The sequence below is a fragment of the Lepidochelys olivacea genome (genome assembly GCF_965140295.1).
Source record: "Lepidochelys olivacea isolate rLepOli2 genome assembly, chromosome: 1".
In the NCBI taxonomy this organism is placed as follows: Eukaryota; Metazoa; Chordata; order Testudines; family Cheloniidae; genus Lepidochelys; species Lepidochelys olivacea.
Genome location: NC_140411.1, coordinates 345,953,491 through 345,966,141, shown reverse-complemented (window position 1 = coordinate 345,966,141; position 12,651 = coordinate 345,953,491). Strand labels below are relative to the sequence as shown.

Genomic DNA, 12,651 nt, shown 5'->3' with positions numbered 1-12,651 from the left:
TTAGGACCTGTAGGCACTACTGGGTTACAAATGCAGAATAATAAGAGTATTTTCTTAAGTGGCCACGGATTCTTGGTGCCTCAATCTTTGGGCATCTGGCTTGAGACATTTTTGGCCTGACAGTGGAATACCCAGCCCTCCATTCAAATCCAAGGAAGCTGGAGGTGCTCCATGTTTCTGAAAATCAAGCCCTAGACTGGGGGCTGAAAAACTGTCACAAAACTGTTGGTCCCCTTTTGCCATATTGCTGTGGGCTGTGCGATGGTGCAGACTTTTGACCTGGCCGTTAATGATTCATTGGTTATTAATACAATCGTCCAGTCACCTCTCATGATCCTTATGCTCTTTCCCCAGGAGACCATCACATTGTCCAGCTCCAGCTCAAGTCCAAGGAGACAGGCATGACCTTCGCCAGCACGAGCTTTGTCTTCTACAACTGCAGCGTCCACAACTCGTAAGTTGGTATTTTCCTGATGTGCATCTTCCCCCCACAACCTTATCGTGCTGCTTTGTATCCATCCCAGCTGCCCACGCTGGCTGGTCCACGTAGCACAGAGACAGCCACTTAGGTGTCGAGGAGACCTGCAGTCATGTCACTTGGGCCTTGGTAGAACACCTGTCCCACAGATTAGCCTATGCTGGGTGAAAGGTACCCTCCTGCTATTGGAAACGTGCAGGGCAACATGGAAACAATTTATTAAACTTCCTAGTAATGGGCTTTGAGCTGACTTGATTTGTACTCAGGCACCCCTCAGGCAAAACAACACATCATTGGGGATTTGTCTGAGGATTGACTGAGTGGAAATTGAGTCACAGCCTCGGCAAATGGCCACGTGGACTTTAGTGGCTATTCATGTGGACTCCGATCCTGCACACCCTTATGCTCTATCAATCCTTGTTCATGCCATCAGTCACTGGGACCACTCCAGTTTGTTACCACCAGGCTTAGTACTAAGTGTTGGCAGGATTGGGCCCTGAATGGACAGAGGGCCAATTAATGGTAGATTAGTTTTTGTGTGTGATGTGGACACTGTTCTCTAGGAACTGGACTGAGTACCACAGGCTGATTTGCCATAGAATAACCTTTTCCTATCAGGAACCCCTTTTCCATCCTGGATCCTCCTGCTGGGTATCTGGGATCTGGCTGGAACTCTTATCCTTTTAAGCTATATGGGAAGGGCAGGGTGGTCTAGACTGATACACCGAGACCTCCTCCTTTAGAACATCTGATGTGGGACTAGACTCATCACTGCCCAGGAGATGAGTGTGTAGGATTCATATGCCAAGGCAGAGGGGGGACCCCTCTTCAGTGGATTGCTCTATTCCTGAGCAAGGCAGATGGGCTGTGCCCCCATCCCCAGGTCATCATCTTTCCCAAACAGGGCTCCGGAAGTGCCAAGAGGCGATAATTACTGCAGCACAGTGATTCACAAGCAAAGGCAAATCCTATTTCCGTGTCCCCACTGCTTTGACAAACAGCAGTGCGGGGAAAAAAAAAAAGAAAAGAAAGTGATGGGGTGTTAAATATTTATGGCATGTTTTGGTTTCTGACTTGACAAACTATAATACGCTATCCATTTTTAATTTGATTTATCAGAGTAAGCACTTGTTACCAATTTAAAGAACAGCTCTTTGCATCAGAGCTTAGGGTGGATTGACAGAGAGCAAGATTTCAGAGAGGACAGAGAAATGGTGTCTGCCTGTCTGTCCGATGCAGCTGGGTGGTATTTTTCACACATGCATGTGTAAAGGATTCAATGGCACATCAGTGCTAGTGAAATTCCCCCTGTAGCACTATTTAAACCCTCCCTTACACACGGGTGGGACCTGCATTGGGCATCCTGGCCAGATGAACATGTGAGCAGGCAGCAACTGAGAGTCCTACCATTTGACGGCAGTGATCTCAGTTCAGTTTCTAGTGAGTCCACACAAGACACAAAGAAGTGATGTAGAGGTAACTGAGCAAGGACATGCAGTTGGAGTCAGCCTGGCTTTCCCCAAAGAAAGCAAGAGATGGTAACATAAGGGGAAAGCAAACCAAAAAGATGACCTGTCAAGACCCTGGGAGACGAGCTTGCCCTTCCCAAAGGCATTCTCACCCCTTTGCCTCCCAAGTAGCTGCTCTGATAGCCTTCCCTCTGCCCACCTGTGCCAGGGCAGAGGGGAGTGGAGCAGAATTAACCCTGTGCTCACCAGAGAGTTGTACCCTGTTCTGCTTGGAAAGTGGGTCAGTAAAGCTGACATGAAAAGGTGCATTCAGAGCCATTTTATACAGGCAGATAAGGGTCATAACGGGCCTAATTCTGTTCTCTGGCACTGGGTGTTATACTTGGGTACCTCTGTTGACCTCTCTGGAGTTACTCCTTATACTCCCTCACTACAACACCCTGGCTCCCAATGTGTTTTTGAAATCAGGCCTAACGTCTCTGATTCAGAGCGTGGGCAGTGACCGTTCTGCTCACCGCCACTGACCAAAAACACCATCATAATTGGCATGGGCAGGAACCAGTTTCCTTATTGGCAGCCTCCACAGATAGACCAAGGACTGAGTGGGCCATGGAGATTGCTCCCCTCTGAGTCCTAGGACAGGGCTGGGGCCCTTGACCGGGGACTGTGCGCGCTCCCTGGGTTCTTGAGGGCTGGCTGGGCTTAGTGACTTCTTCTCTCTCTGTCCCCAGGTGTCTGTCCTGTGTGGAGAGCCCCTATCGGTGTCACTGGTGCAAATATCGCCACGTCTGCACCCACGACCCCCGTTCCTGCTCCTTCCAGGAAGGGCGAGTCAAGCTGCCAGAGGTAGGAAGGGGCACTGCGGGGCGGCCTGTAAACAGAGGGTTCGGGGGCAGGGCAATGCTCATGTTTGACTGAAACAACAAACTGCCTCCCTTCCCTGTCACCCATTCCTGCCCCTTACACCCTGTCACCGCAACACCCTCCCTCCCCCTCCCCTTTCCCCTCCCCCATTCGTGTCCCTTCCACCCCCTCACTGCAACATCCTCCCTGCCCCTCCCCCATTCCTCCCCCTTCCACCCTGTCACTGCAACACCCTCCCTGCCCCTCCCCCTCCCCCATTCCTGCTCCTTATACCCCCTCACTACAACACCCTCCCTGCTCCTCCCCCTCCCCCATTCCTATCCCTTCCACCCCCTCACTGCAACATCCTCCCTGCCCCTCCCAATTCCTGCTCCTTATACCCCCTCACTGCAACACCCTCCCCGCTCCTCCCCCTCCCCATTCCTGTCCCTTCCACCCCCTCACTCTCATGCTCCCCTCAACTCACCTTCCCTTTCCCTTCCTCACTTTGCTGCCTCTTCCTACTCTCCCCTCTCTCTGTTGAGCCCGGCCCTTGCTGCTCTGTGCGCTGGATGCCTGTGGAAATGGGCCAACATCTCTGAGATCAGGCTGAAAGCCAAAGAACTTCACCCCCGCAGGCTGGCTACCCCAATCCCGCAGCACCGTAACAGGTCGCATGCGGGTATGTTCTGCAATGTCTGACGGCCGGAGCCAGCTGCCAGGAATAGAGGCGCGGGGATCCAAGTGCTACCGCTGGAGAGAGAGCTGGTGGGACAAAACAACAAGCTGTTCGATCGGGGGAGCGGTCTGGTTCTGTTTTCAAGCGCTGTCATTGCCAGAGCTTGCTCTGCCTGTGGGTCCGTTCTCAAACTGTCAGGGCGTCACGCGCAGAAGCCAGCCGGTGCGGTACGGCTCGCTGTCAGTGTGCGAGTGCCCACATTTCTGAGCTGAGCCGAGAGCTCTCCCCGGCTGGGTTGTTGTCCTTGCCACGCATGGCGGAATAGGCGCCGTGGGTACATCATGTGCTGTTATCCTTTCCCAGGCTTGACTTGCAGGCCTGCATCCGAATGTAAAACAGAAACGAAGGGAGTGTTAGTGATGGAAGCCATTACAGCTGCTACTGCTCACCCACCAGCAGGCTTCCTGGCTCCCGAAGCCAAGAGGAATTCAAAGAGAGGATGCACTTTTACGGGTGAGAGGGGCTGCTGGGGGAGGGAAGCGGCTTTCAGGCTTCTGCTCCTGGTTACTGGCAGCCTTGATTTCCCGCACTGAGGACCCAGTCCGTCAACGCTGGAAGCAGCCGCCCCTGGAAGGCGAGGTTGGGCCTCAGTGCCGCTTGCCTAAGACAGGGCTGTATTGGGCCCTGCGGCTTAGCACCCAACTAGCTGCTGTCCTGAAAGCGCCCAGCCTGGCTGGGACCCGAGTGGAGCTCAGGAGAATACACATGGAAAGCCACTTCATTACTTCATGGTGAGGAGAAGCCTGAAAGCATTCTGGCCTGGCTGGTAAATGACCCGAGCTGGCCTGTTTTTCCCCTGTCCGGACGGACCAGTATCCATTACAAGATCTGATATCTCATGACTCACCGGGCACAGGGGCTGTTGCTGAGCTCCAGCAGAAAGCTGGGAATCCCTGTTCTCTGCTGCTGGGTAACATTTTTGTTCCTAGCTGTGAAGGTTCATAAGACATAAAACCTTAAATTGACCACATTGAGAGGACACCCTTACATCTCCTGGGGCTATAGCATAGCACCCAGGTCTGTGACCCACCCAGTCTGTCCCCAGTCCTTTTGCTGGGCCTCCACTCATCCTCCTCCCTCTCACTTCTGAAGACACCCTTCTTCCTTAGCATGTCTGTGGGTTGACAGTTCAACCCTGGAAGCAGCAATCTTGAACTACAGTGACAACTGTGCAGGGAGTAAATAGTCATGGGCAGAAGTCTCTTGGGACTCAGCCTTCACTGTTCTTCTGCTTTGAAACTTGCTAGGGACTTGGCAGGAAGACAAGCTGTTCCGGCGTCAGTCCAGTGTTTGGTGTTTCTGGTAGGTCATTCCCAACCAGATGGCTATTATTCCCCAGGATGAAGCATCATCAGGAATTGGCTACTGTGAAACATCCCAGCTTGTCACAGGTTCTTTCCATCTTTCACCTCTGGATCAGGTGGGGCCTCAACTCATCTCATAGGTAATATTTTCTGTTGCACATGTTTCTGTTTTCTGATGGTGCTGCAGTGTGGTGCCACCGTGGTTTGGATCTTTGGCCACCCCTTTGTTCAAGCTGCAACCCACATGCAGATTCCTAGTTACCAAGCCAAGAAAAGTGGTAGGTGGCAGTGCTGTTTGATTGAAAATGGTCCTTTCCTCTGCAACTGGTGCCATCTAGGTGGAGTCCCACCCTCCTGCTTTTGAGAACTGGAGAGGATGCTGGTAGCCTAATTCTCCTCTCAAATCATGAACAAGTAAGCAGCAGTTTAGGTGGCTGCTTCATACCTTCAGCTGATTTGTTTCTGAGATATAGCATCTCCAAAGAAGGGATCAGGTCCTACCGATGTTTGGCTCTGTGAATTGCGCTTGCAGTCACCCCGTTTGGTAGAGGATACTCCCATAAAGTTACAGTGTTCTCCCAAGCGGCTTGAGAAAAATCTCAGTCTCTTGGTTTACCAAATGAGACACAGGCACGATCATCTTTCACTTTGGACCCAGCATCTGGCAGAAAGCAGCTCAGAACAGGATATGACATTCTTTGTCCTGCTGCCTCATGTAGATGAAGCACCGCTGAGTATTTCGAAAGATGACTCAGCATCAATAGGGATGGACAACCTTCAAAATCAACCATAGTCGTTTGCTGCCTGGAAGCACGAGGAATGCCATGTGGCTGCAGGGCAGGTTCTGTTTGGTTGCTGGTCTAGTCTCCACATGTTTGGCATTCCTCAGTTAACTACACCATAGAATCAAAGAAACTAGAGCTGGAAAAGACCTTCTAGCGCATCTAGTCCACCCCACAAGAGCCAATGGAAGATTGCCCCTAGAGCATATTCTGAAATATTTTGTCCAGTCTCCTTTAAATTTCACAAGTGGCAGGTTTTCCACCACCTCCTGGAGACAGTATTCCACACCTGAGAGATTTCTTGGTGAGACAATGTTTCCTGTCCCAATATTTTCCTCTTTTAATTCCATTCCAATCTTCAAGTTGGGTTCCTTTTCGGTTCTAGTCCTTTAACCATTCCTGGCAAGCCCACTAACTGTTTGGGCTGGAGCATTGGTTCTTCAAGCCATATGGCTTTCTAGGTTCTTCAGATACGGCTATCCCTTTACCTACCATCAGGAGCCTTTCATCAATGCTTCACTTAGATGCTTCACTGCCCAGTGTGGGCATCAGCTGGGACCCAGTTTCTGTCTCCTCTACAGCCCGCCTTCTTTCTGTCATCTTCTAGATCATCCAAAACACCATGTCGTTAAGTGAACCTATTTCTGTTGGTCTTTCCTCTCCATCCCTAATGCCCTTCTTGCTACCTTGATGTGCACTTTCCCTTCATTAGGAAGTTCTTCACTTCCCCAGGGGAGGGGGATGTTGCATACCACTTGGGAGGAGGGTGTATCTGCAGTATCAGTTGAGCAGGCATTCATACCACCTTCAAGTCCTAGTGTGGTGGATGGAGCATCCCATTTGCAATATTGCAAACACGCAGCTAAGCAGTTTAGTGACTCCTTGCCAAGCAAACAAACATGGATGGAACTTCATCACATGTGCAATTGCTAGCAACTCCTCCTGTTTAGTCAGCATTTCAGCATATCAGACTTGTTCCCTCCCCCACAATCTGGTCCATTTGCTGCCCCACTAACCTTAATTTGACTGTCTTTCCTTTTCCCATTGCAGCATGTTGAAACCAAACCCCAGGCCTAGTGTGAACTCAGTCTTCCCACTCTTGTAGTACATGTTCTGGCTGTGCTTATATCCATGACCCCTCTTACATGCTGGAGTGCTGATAGGGATCTCTCAGGGACTTGTGTAGTCAAAGCTTGTGCCTATGTCCCACTTTCCTCAGATGCTCCTCACATCTCCTGGTGTATATAGGTCTGACTCCCTTGCTGATTTCTCTCGTAGTCTCATACAGTATGTTCTGATGAGAACTTTTGTGTCTTTTATTGTTATTTACTGATTTGATAGGGTACTAGCTTGCTTTGAAGGGTTATCCTATGGCCTGGAGACATGGAGAAGGCCTGTGATGTCATTTACTTCACCTCCAGCAGGGCAAAGATTTTTCCTTGCAGTATAGGCTCCTCTTCACCACCTAGGACATGCCATGTGACCACACTGGGGGTGGAACATAGTGGCCATTATAACAGCACCAGCAGCACTGAACGAGATCCATAGAAGGAGAGAAGAATACCCTAGTTGAACATGCAGGGGAAATTTTAGACCTGCAGAATATAATTACCAAGGATCAGATCTTGAGCTCCATACTCAGTTCTCACCCACTGAAGTCAGTAAAAGTTAGAATAAAGACCTCAAGATTTGGTTCCTAATTTGGGACCAGTTTCTTGTGGCCAGGGCCGGATTAAGGTTATGAGGGGCCTAAGGCTAATGGGAGGGAAGGGCCTAAGAATGAATTACATATTGCAAAAAAGAAAAAAAATGACATCATCAAACATTTCTCTACATACATATTTACATATTATTTATTCAGCATTGGCACTCCACCGTGTCCCTGAGAGTGATTTGGGCACTGGGCATCCCTTTGGTGGTAAATCTCTAAGAATCATCCAATGACTGGTTGATGCAGAGAAAAAAACTGTACAATTCTTGGACATATCCAAAACAAGGAAACTGCTTCAACACAACAATAAATGGCAGACTGGCCAACAAGGTTGAGTGAGTGTGCAGCTCATGGTATGTAGTCAACCAAAGCATTGCGCTCTTTTATCTTGGCCTGTATCCCTGAATATTTGCCACTCATATTACTTGCATTGTCATAGCTTTGGCCACTACAAAGGCTGATGTCAAATCCCATTTTCAATGAAGAAATTGAATAGATACGAGGCAAGTTTCTCCCCTGTGTGGCTGGTGATGTTTATGAAAGTCCTGAAACACTCAATTGTTCCGCTGGGTAGCACATAACACAAGATGACGGTCAGCTGATCTACATGTGACACATCCGATGTTGAGTCGACAGACACTGAAAAATATCCCACATCTTTGATCTCATCTGCAATGGCTGGTAGCATCTTCTTTGCCAATAGTGCAATGAATTCATCACAAATAGTCTTTGATAGATACAATGTATGGCCTTTTCCACTATTTGCATGTTCATTGATGAGCTGAGCGAAGAAAGGGTCGAACTTAGCGATTAGCTCTAGAACGCCAAGGTAACTGCCATTGTGTTTCGATCCAACAGTCTCATCTGAGCCACAGAATGGCACCACGCTTAGCAAGAAAAAGTATGGTTTCAACTATGCATCTGAGAATGTTCTTCCAATAAGCACGAGCTTCGAAAAACTGGTTTTCCATTTGGGTATCAATTCTGCCACTAACTTTCTTTTGGGCATGGTAGCTGCTAACTGACAACGTATGCTGCTCACTCGTTGCATGATTGGTAATGTATGCAGTATTCTTCCAACCACTGAAGCCTTCGCAGAATATTCCCCACTTTTTGGTATCAGAAAACAGGCGGCATTAGAAACAGTACACCTTCTTCTTAGAAGGTGAATAGATGGGCCATTCTCACTTGCCAGTGTGTTAGGCTTCACATATTTAAATACTGATTTGGTCAGATAACGATTCTGATTGGTGTACTCTCACTTTGTCAATGAAAAGTCAGCATCTAGATTCTGGCATTTCTGTGGGCCCTTGTCAGTCCAATATGCAATGAGATCTTGAGAAGTCATGTCCCACTCACCTAGATCGCTGGAGAAGGATATTTTTGTATTACTATCACTGGGAAAGTCTTCAGAGGAGTGGGGTGAGACAGCAGCTAGAGAAGTCACAGGAGGCTGGCCTTTTTCATCAGGTGCAGCAGGTTCACTTGGGCTGGTATTCGCCTGGACTTCCTCACCACCAGAGGAAAAAACATTAGGAGAGAGAGAGAACCTTTCAGCACTGCTTCTTGTCTTTGCTATCTTTCTTTGGCCTCCTCCAATTTCTACCATCCTCCTTTCTTTGACATAGTTTCTATTGTCAGGTTTAGGCCTATTGTGTACAAAGTTCAATATTGCTTGGGCCCACAAACACTTACTTAGTCCACAGAGGCAAAATCACAACCACCATAAGTTGAATTCACAATCTTGATGGATTTATTTGTACAAAGCAATATCTAACTAGACAAAAAATTTCCAATGGCCCCTGCTATTGTCACCCAGCTGTTACTTCAATATGGAATGGAGGGCTTACAGTAGGGTCTAAAAATAGGAGGGCCTAAAAATTAGGGCCTGTTGTAGGGCCTAAAAGACTATAGCCTTATTAGCCTATGGGTAATCTGGCCCAGCCTGTGGCCCTTTAATCAAATAGTAGTTTTGCTTGTTTTAGGAATGCAGAATTGGCTCTTGGAATTCAGCCAGGATACTGCACTGACCCTACTCACAGAAAGTGCCGAGATACTCTGGTGGCATGTGCTCTGTAAATTACACAAACAGAGAGAAGTTCACTGTCAGGACTTTGGCTCTTCATCTCATGCCTAAGCCAGGCAACAGTTTGGTGAATCAGCACTGGAAAGGTGGGCATGAATAAAGTTGCTTTGGAGCTGATTGGAAGTGCCATGTTTGCTTCTGGTTAAGAACTTCAGCAGGGCCCATAAAAAAAGAGTATTTATGATTATGGCGTTGAACTCAATCAAATAGAGTTGACTATGTCTCAGGGTGATTTGTGGCAGGAATACTTCACCCTGACATATAATTTCCTTTTACAGCATATTTTTGGATGCTAAGTCTGCTGGCTTGAAATATACCAAGCGAGTTCCGGCTTTATAAAAGGAGTTGATGTTATTCTATTGGGTGGGGAGGAGACGGAAGATGAGGAAGCAGATCAGAGATTTAAATACTAAACTGTTTTTTCCAAGGAGTCATTTGCAAAAGCCAAAGAGGTTTAAGAATCCCTTAGGGAGAAGGGGAGAGGTAGTTTATTTCACAGCTAGGTGTCCTGCATCTGGAACCGCCAGCCTTGAAGACAGCATATGAGCCTATCATTTGCATTACAGTAGCACCTAGATGCCATGATTGAGATCGTGGCCCCTGTGCTAGGCACAGTATAGGTGCAAAGATCTTACAATCTAAATGGACAAGACAGTCAAAGAGTAGGAAGGGAAACTGAGGCAAAGTGATTTGTCCTTGGGCACATAGCTGGTTAGTAGCAGAGCCCCTTCCCACTAGAACAATGCTGCCTCCTGTAGGTGAGCATCTGCTCTGATCTGGCATGGCAATTCTCATGTAGAGTCTTCAGGCTTGATGGTAAGCCAAGAGTAACCTACTTGAGTTGATGGGATAAAGAATTAAGGTTCCTTTTGTGCTGTATTGCTCTGTAAGATGAACACTATCTTGTTCTGGTCCTTGCAAGGATGTTAGCTTTGTATGGAAAAAAGAAAAGCAAAAAGCTAACCCAGATAACAAATCTGTTATCTGCTGGGTTTAAAAGCTACATAATCATTTAATTACCTTGAAGGAGGTTTTCATCTTTCCATGCTCAGCCAGCTTGTGTGTGTCTGTTTGTGTTTTTCTTCCTCCCCCAAACAAGCTTTTCATTAACAGGATTTTCATCTGTCATCTAAAAGGGAAAAGAAGAAAAAACCCGCACACCAAAGTGTTTTATGTTGAGTTGTACGTGCTAATGACAGTAAAGCCCACATAAAAGAGCAACTGCTTCAAATATTAATTTGTCAAAAGCAATAGAAAGCCCTGGGAGCCGCATGCTGGAGAACAGCTGCCGAGGAGCCGTGCACCAAGTCTCCAAGTGCTTGTGCCTGTCTCACACTCAATGAGGAGCTGCACCGGAGGCCTTTGCAGTGAAATGCGCTGATTTCTCTTTGCCCCTCTGCTTGTTCTGACTGAGTAAACGTGGGGGGGTGGGGGGATGACTGTGCTTGTGAAAAAGGGGCGCGGAGAGTGACACTGGGAGCCAGGTGCTGGTGAAACTTCTTCCCTCTCCCCCTCCTTCCAGCTCTGCCGATGCACCTCTGTCCTGTCCTGAGTATCCCCAGTGCTGAGGTGGCACGAGGTGAACTTCCTGTAACCTCTTGGGCACGTTGAGTTATTTTGTAGTGTAGTCAGGGCTTCCTACCCATGCCCATGTAACTCGATCGCACTGGTCCTCCTCCTTCCCATAGTGCATTGCCCTATGTCTCGCTGGTTTCTGTGAATGCCCTCTGGGCTCTCTATCACCTCCTGAGGCACTACGGCAAAGGAACCTGGATTTTCCCAGAATGCATTGCTACAGACACAGATAGCCCATCATGGCTGTGTTCTGGAAAAAGACTGCTGTGTAGATACACCCGTGGCTGATTAGTGTCAAGAACAGGTTGCACCCGTATTGTGGACAGGGCCTTGAAGTGATACATGTCCAGTCATTACTGTGACAACAACTCCACTTCCAACCCATGCCTGGTTTACCACCTTCTGTCCCTGTCCTGAGACACAGCTGCTTAAGGTGTCACTGCCGAAAAATTCCATTTCTGCTCATTAATGGGGTCATCATTCCACGGGGAATCCAGTGACAGCTATAGAGATGCCAATGTCACTGCCTCTAATTCTTCCCCTCTTGTTGATTATCCACTCATTCATCCTGGCACCTGTCCATCTTTAAGAAAAAAGAGTGAGGTTTTGTTACTATAGCAACTTGCAGGCAACCTGCTGCGTTTGCATGAGCATGAAGAGAGGACTGACAGAAAAGTGAAGGTGAAGGGATGAGAGCGGAGTTTGGGAGACAGCTGCCAACAGCAGCTCAATTAAGACACAGTCAAGCAGGCATCTTTGAGCTTGGCCTCCACAGCGCCCCCAGCTGGACCGTGCAAGTGGAGAAAGGACCAGTGCTTACATTCTAATTGGCTGAAGTCTTTGGAAAACCCATAGAGTGCAGAGCAGTTAAAGGCATAGTCCTACAGAGGACCGTCCTTTCCGAGTATTTGAAAGGTGGAAACTGCGGAAAGTCTAAAGTCACAGGTTTGAATCAGATGTGGCTCTGGACACCCTAGAGACTGAGGGAATTTCCAAAATGGGGGCTTGGTCCCAGCCCATCTCTACTGCAAACACCAAGAAGGGAGAGGACTTGTTTAGTTGGATATTCAAAAGGGGTGTAACAGAGTAATGAGATGAGATTAAATAAGGAAAATGTAGACTGTCAGAAGACATTCCCTATCCATTAGATCTTAGATCTGTTAGACTGCGAAGCAGACAATGGTGTAGTGGAAACTACTGAAAAGCAGTGTGATTTAGTGGATAAGGCGCTGGATGGCATCTCAGGAGATGTGGTTTCTATTCCTGGCTGTGCCAATGACCAGCTCCCCTCTCTTTGCTCTGGTTCCCTCACTGCCTTATCTATTTAGATTGTAAGGTCTTTGGGGCCAGAACGGTCTCTTACGGTGTGTTTGTACAGCATCCAGCACAATGGGGCTCTAATCTCAGATGTGGCTTCCAGGTACTATTGCAGTTCAAATAGTATTAATAAGCTCTGTCATTTGGGACATTTAAAACTGGGCTAGAGAACTGGCTTTAAGGGACAGTCTTGTACGGGTCAGGGATGGGATGGGGAAGAAGAGAGTCTAGATGTGACCTGGCTCTGTGTGACTCAGTCTGGTTTTGTACTGAATCATAGAATATCAGAGTTGGAAGGGACCTCAGGAGGTCATCTAGTCCAACCCCCTGCTCAAAGCAGGACCAGT

At 48.1% G+C, this 12,651-nt stretch overlaps 1 protein-coding gene across 1 annotated transcript in view; it reads left to right on the top strand.

The window, feature by feature from the left end:
• Positions 1-12,651, top strand: part of PLXNA4 (plexin A4) — a 577,512-nt gene that overhangs the window by 425,612 nt on the left and 139,249 nt on the right. The window contains exons 7-8 of the mRNA XM_084633028.1: positions 355-454; positions 2,679-2,793. Coding sequence (XP_084489154.1) covers positions 355-454; positions 2,679-2,793 — 215 coding nt within the window. The remainder of the gene's footprint in view (positions 1-354; positions 455-2,678; positions 2,794-12,651) is intronic.